This window comes from Salvelinus alpinus, chromosome 22 (assembly GCF_045679555.1).
Source record: "Salvelinus alpinus chromosome 22, SLU_Salpinus.1, whole genome shotgun sequence".
Classification (NCBI taxonomy): Eukaryota; Metazoa; Chordata; class Actinopteri; order Salmoniformes; family Salmonidae; genus Salvelinus; species Salvelinus alpinus.
The window spans coordinates 27202359-27209437 of record NC_092107.1 but is presented as its reverse complement, the minus strand read 5'-3'; the positions used below and the strand labels follow the sequence as shown (position 1 = coordinate 27209437).

At 41.4% G+C, this 7079-nt stretch overlaps 1 protein-coding gene across 2 annotated transcripts in view; it reads right to left on the bottom strand.

Annotated features, from left to right (window-relative positions):
- Positions 1-4313: 4313 nt before the first annotated feature.
- Positions 4314-7079, bottom strand: part of LOC139549334 (AP-2 complex subunit mu) — a 53916-nt gene continuing 51150 nt past the window's right edge. For both annotated transcript variants that reach the window (XM_071359725.1, XM_071359726.1), the window contains one exon: positions 4314-6961. In XM_071359725.1, the coding sequence (XP_071215826.1) occupies positions 6827-6961 (135 nt within the window). In that variant the 3' untranslated portion in view covers positions 4314-6826. The remainder of the gene's footprint in view (positions 6962-7079) is intronic.

Below are 7079 nucleotides of genomic sequence, written 5' to 3'. Positions count from 1 at the left end.
TAGCGCGCAATTCCAATAGTCAGCGCAAGGTAGGTGGGCACCATGGCAATATTGTTGCAAATAACATCCTTCCAGATGCGTGCATTTTTCTTCTCACGCTGGGACCCATTTTCCAATCCATCTGTTAAAACAGGCTCCATTAGTCCACTTCCTGGCAAGTGGCAACTCAAAACGACTAACATGGATGTCAAAAAGGTTAACTAACTCAAATAATTATTGAAAGCTAGGCATACTTCTAGCCTATCTCAACTCTCCCTGAGCCCCATCTAGGTGTGATAGCTCCTCAGCAAATGATGGATCATCCATTGAAGAGGAAGGCGTTTAGTAGTCTATCATGACTAGCCCACAGTATGCCCCATCCTGGTTAGGCTACAGCAATGTGTCACATCTGCAACGCTATGGCTCAGGAACAGGCTTTAGGCTTCACCAGGGATTTGTTCTAGCCTACCTCCCTTCAGGCACCTTCAGAAAGTGCCCACAGTGTCAACTCGAAAAGTCATTCCATTCTGCATGTGAAGTGTGCTCTCATAAAAAAAGATCCATTGTGCAGAATGAGGTAAAATGTTTTTCAGTGGAACTTTTTGGCATTGCCCATGGTCTGGCTGGCCAAGTGGTCCACAGTTTCCCCCTATCCCCATCACTCGGGCTGACCTTAGGAAGACCCCGAGACAGCCTGTGGTTTTCAATAGAAGAGGACCCCTGTGACTCTTAAAGAACATATAGAAAGAATTTTGGGGTTATGTTGCATGATATTTACGGATCAGGCCCAACGACAATGCTTTTGTTGTCCCGTCGTTCCTCCAATAAATTCCCTTACAAAAAATATTGCAGTTTTGAAACTGCAGTAAAAGTGCAGTAACTGCAATCGACTGTGGTATTTGGATGCAGTAATTGCAGTGTACTGCAGCTGAACTGCAGTTACACTGCACTCTAACTGCAGTTACACTGCAAAATTATTGCAGTAAAAAAAAGTTATTTTGGGCAGTTTTTGCAGCATACTGCAGGTTATACTGCACTCTGACTGCAATCTTTTTTCGGAAGAGTCATGATCAATTGATCCCTTTTTGACTGAGAAAGTTAGCTAGTTGCAGGCCTACGATTAACTTAAAATTGCCCTGACACAAAACCAGAAATGAGAGATGAGGAATACTGAAAGAACCATCAGAGAATATCACACATTTTTAAATGCTGCAAAACGACTTCTCTTTAACACATATCTAAACTATTAACGCATTAAAATAATATATTTTTATTTCTGTTTATATATTGTATGATATCACATTTTCTGTACATGTCTGTATGTATCAAGATATAAACCCAAAGAGTGCAGCCTAAGACGTCCACTTTGGTTCACATGAGGTAAAAAAAAAGAAAAGAAATGCTTTCTAGAGACAGACTTTTTAATAAAGGGTACCTGAATGGCGGTCTCATAACTTTTGCCCCTCACTGGACTTGGCCCTGTGCCCAGGGTCTGGCTGCACTCCAGGTGACTGCGGAACTCGGGGCGGCCTGACCCGACGATGTCACCCACCCTGGGAAGGAGCAGAGAGAAAATAGGAAAGGAAGGAGGAAAAAGGGGGTAGCTGAAAAGAAAAGCTGGACAGGAGATCTTTCATGGGGCCCTGAAAGATGAGAATTTAATTACACATCTCTTTATTCATCTGTCCATCCACACCAACACTGCACAAGCTAACTTTTCAAAACAGCCACCTTCCACACATTTGTCCAGTTAACCCCCTCCCTACGAACACTTTACAACCCATTCAAAGCTTATCCCCACATAGTTTTACTTAAAGCCTTTGCTTATAGCCACCGTTTTACTTTAAAGTCAGTAACACACTATTAGACTTAGCCTACACAACACTCAACCACGCTTAAACATTTACATTTTTTCCTTTTAAATTAGACAGAAAAATCACTTCGCTAACACATTGACGTTCATGAATGAACATTCATTAACTGTTCATAAGTAGTGTGTAGGCTACTAATGAGTCCTCCCCCATTTATGAATGATATATAAGCATTACAATTCATACACATTTGATGGATTATTATATAGTTCATTATAAACTGGGTGGTTCAAGCCCTGAATGCTGATTGGCTGAAAGCTGTGGTATATCAGCCGGGTGTGATCAAACATTTCTTTGTACTGTTCTAATTATGTTGGTGACCAGTTTAAAATAGCAATAAGGCACCTCGGGGGTTTGTGATATATGGCCAATATACCACGGCTAACGGCTGTATCCAGGCACTCCGCGTTGCGTCGTGGTAGGGAACAGACCTTAGCCGGGGTATATTGGCCATATACCACACCCCCCCGTGCCTTATTGCTTAAGTGTAAACATGAATATACAGTGCCTTCAAAAAGTATTCACACCCCTTTACTTTTTCCACATTTTGTGTTAAACTGGGATAAAAATGTATGTCATTTTTTGTCAACGATCTACACAAAATACTCTGTCCAAGTGGAACAAACATTGCAACATTAGTAAAAAAAAATATATAAAAAATGTAATAAAACACTAATATATCTTGATTAGAGAAGTATTTAAGCCCGAGTCAATACATGTTAGAATCACCTTTGTCAGCAATTACAGCTGTGAGTCTCTAATAGCTTACAACACCTTCAAGCTCTGTCAAATTGGTTGTTGATCATTGCTAGACAACCATTTTCAGGTCTTGCCATAGATTTTCAAGCATATTTAAGTCAAAACTGTAACTTAGCCACTCAGGCACAGTCACGGTAACAGTCAGTCTTCTTGGTAAGCAACTCCAGTGTAGATTTGGCCTTGTGTTTTAGGTTAATGTCCTGCTGAAAGGTGAATTCCTCTCCCAGTGTCTGGTGGAAAGCAGACAACCAGGTTTTCCTCTAGGATTTTGCAGGTGCTTAGCTACATTCCATTTATGTTCTTTTTTATCCTGAAAAACTCCCCAGTCCTTAACAATTACAGCCAGCATCATGTTATGGAGAGCGGTACTCAGTAATGTGTTATTTTGGATTTGCCCCAAACACAACACTTTCTATTCAGGACAAAAAGTGAATTGCTTTGCCACATTTTTTTGCAGTATTACTTTAGTGTCTTGTTGCAAATAGGATGCATGTTTTGGAATATTTGTATTCTGTACAGGATTCCACCTTTTCACAGAAACTACAATGTTTTTGATCTACCTCAGTTTTTTTTCCTGTCACAGCCATTAAACTAACTGTTTTAAAGTCACCATTGGCCTCATGGTGAAATCCCTGAGCGGGAACAGAGTTAGGAATGATGCCTGTATCTTTGTAGTGAGCGGACCAAGTATTTTTGGGACAGTAGCAGGTTTTCTTACATTGAACAAAATTCTCTATTGAAGTCTTTTTTTCTCCTCAAACAATCAAGGATGATCTCACAAGGATAACACAAATCTTCTTAACACGAATAAGGAACACACGGTGAGTAACTTTTAACTATAACATAAATCACGGTTGTGTCACCGCCTCAACTATCCATTTGTGGAGAGCTCCTTTCGGGTGGTGGTGCGGATCCGTAGTTGCCATTCCCAAGAGGTAATTTGTCCTCTTCTCCCTTCCGTCAGGTGAATCCGCTCCTTTGGAGAATGAATCACTCTTTTTTTTCCTCCAGTCTCCCTCTTCTCTCTTGTAGGGGGAAGAAAATAGGTGATTAGTACTGTCAGCTGTGCTTAAACTGCCTCTGATCACCTTTACTCACATGCCGGGCTGGGCTACTATCCGTGGGACCAGCCTGCCCCCTGGTGCTCCTTCCACAGTAGTGACTGGGTGTGTTGATGCCCCATCTAAAGTTTAATGAATAACTTCACCATGCTCAAAGAGATATTCAATTGATGCTTTTTTTTTGTACCCATCCACCAATAGGTGCTCTTCTTTGCGAGGCATTGGTCTTTGTGGTTGAATCTGTGTTAAAATTCACCTGCTCGACTGAGGGACCTTACAGATAATTATGTGTGTGGGGTACAGAGATGAGGTAGTCATTAAAAAAAGAATGTCAAACACTGTTATTGCACACACAATTAGTCCATGCAACTTATGTGACTTGTTATGCACATTTTTACTTCTACACTTTAGGCTTGCCATAACAGTGGTTGAATACTTGACTCAACACATTTGTTTTTTGATGAATAATAAACAATTTTAAAAAACAATTCGAGTGACAAAAAATACTATTTGAATCCATTTTAAATTCAGGCTGTAACAACAAAATGTGGAAAAGGTCAAGGGGTGGGAATACTTTCTGAAGGCACTGAAACTGCAAGGCAGAAACTGAACTTCTGCTGCAGAAATAAGTCAATAGACAAGATTCCAGTGGTTACACCTTTCTTTTTATTGGGATTACCTTGACAGTCACAAAGTTACCAAATGGAGCCCATTGAAACATTGAAGCGGAGGGGGCAAGCCCCCAGGACTCTCCCTCCCCATCTCTCAGGGTGTGGCATGATATAGTGGGCATTGACCAGAGAAAGAGACTAGGTCTGAAATGGCACCCTATTGCCTATATAGTGCACTACTTTTGGCCAGGACCCATGGGGTTTTGGGAATAGTGTGTCATTACAGACAGCCAGAGAGATAGGGTTTTTCAGAAGTTAGCAGAACCAATTTTAGTGTTAATTAGTAGAATGTAGTGACAGAGGAAAAAGAGAATGGAAACTTTGTAGTGTCACTCAGTGTTTGTTGCAACTGCTCAGACAATCTGATAGCCTTTGTTTAATACACACAAAAGCCATGATGGAAGTAGAAGGAATATGGGAGGAAGAGGAATGCTATCTCAAGCCGCACTCAGTGGAAATGTGGAATGTTTTAAAATGTTAATTTGAAATGCAAGCAGTCCAAGTCTAGTAGGCTGAGAGGAGTTGAGCACTCAGGGTGCTATTTGGGATCGAGACTAAAAGTAATGTACTATACAGGGAGCCATTTGGGACGCAGGCCATCTCTCGCTCTCTGGTAACACACACCATTGTTCCATAAATCCAAACCCCTTCATTAAACGGATTTCAAAATGAAGTTGTAAACAATATTTTTGTATGGGTGGGGGAATCAGTGCACATGGAGTATAGCGGTTTATTGAAGCTTAAAAGGATAGTTCACCCAAATTACGATTTGGTTTTCTTACCCTGTAAGCAGTCTTCGGACAAGGTATGAGAGCAAGCCATGCTTTGGTTTAGTTTCCCTGGCACCGTTGCTACATGCTAACATTTTAGCATTTGGGCCACAAGTCCCATTGAAGTCTTGGGACCGATATTAGCAATTTTTACGCATATTTTTTTTAATTGAACCTTTATTTAACTAGGCAAGTCAGTTAAGAACAAATTCTTATTCATCATGTCCAAATGTATGAACATGATGTATGACAAATGCCAATATTGGTCCCATGACTTGAATGAGATTTGTGCTAAAAATGCTAAAACGTTAGCACGTAATAACAGTGCCAGGGAAAGTAAACCAAAGCATGTTGTTGTCATACCTTGTCCATAGACTGGCTTACAGGGTAAGGAAACCAATGCCAGTGTAATTTGGGTGAACTATCCCTTTAACTGGACAAGAAATACACCCATGCTAATGTAAAGCGCATGGGAGGGTCAGAATTCCAGACTCCTAAAAGATGTTGAGCAGAACATGGTCCTGGGGAAGAATAGCAACACAGACACACACAGAGATCCGCTCAACTGAGTCTCCTAAACAGACACCGTCACTAACAGCAGACTCTTGAGACCGTAACAACTGGCTCTGCTCGATCCATACAATATAGAAATGTGTTTATATATATTTATATTCAGACAGATGTTCAATGAATTTTGTTTGTTCCTAAAACTGACAATTTCGGTCACACAGAATGAATCTCTGCAGCACTTAGACAGAAAACAACAGGAACCACAGATAAAACATCTTCATTGTTATATCTGCGTAAATAGAGGAATCATAAATGACAATGACACTAACTCACAGCTATTGAAATAGTAGAGGACTTGGGTGTAGGAAAAGACAGTGAGCGAGACGGAATGGGGGCCAGAGAGCTTTAGAGAAGCACGACAAAGCACTAATTACAAAAACACAAGACGATTCATCACTAATATACTAAAGGGAAGGCGGGGTGTTACAAAAAACAAAACGTATATAAAATGTATTGAAAATGGCATGACACTTAATGGATGCATCTACACTGCATACTGCTGCAAACTACACACTAGGCTAAAGAGGGACTCCACCGGTTGGATATACAGATACAGGGGCAGGGCTGGGGAGAGAGAGGTAGGACAGGAGAACAGAAGAGCGACACACACACTACTACACCAGCATCAAGAGAGGGAGGGTAGCAGTTACCCCTAAGCCAATGACACATGGTCAGATCTGTGGTTATTGGCAAGGGGTACAGTCATCCACTAATTCAGTGCCATGAGGAATAGACAGGTAGAACAGGAATAGTAGACAACTATGGTAATGTAACCTGTGGCTTTAATTTGACCAGAGCCCTATGTAGCTCTGCTCAGTAGTACTATATAAAGAAACTACATTTCATAGGGGTGGAATGGATTTTTTGTTTCGATTAAAAGAGGTCAAAGACCTTTTAGATGCAGATGGTATTTTTTGTACTCTACAGGACGTTTGCAGTATCTATACATTTATGTGTTTAATAATTTCATAATTTTCAACACTTTTGAAAGCATGGTCCTGTTTTTTAAAATTTGATTTCATTTGTCAGCCAGCCCATGGGGGAAAAACAGAATCGATGGGAAGGTAGCGATCCCATGTTGTTGTCTTTCGCTCCCTCCTCCCTGTTGCACCGCTCTTTCGGCCCGATCGCGAGGGGGGGGGCGGTTAGCAGCGTGTCTCGTAGATGCCGCTGCGGCCGATGTAGCGCACCCATTTGATGACGTCGTGGTCACTGTAGTTCAGCTTGGGCTCGAACACCTTCAGGTAGCGCACCTTGAGCCCGGACGGAGCAAATGGCACCTGGGAGACCATAACAGAACCATAATGACAAATGTCAGAAATGTTTGCACATCTGGGTCATTCAACCATAGGAGTTGGCTATACAGCACCAAACTGCTCTTGAACCCAGCTACAGTAG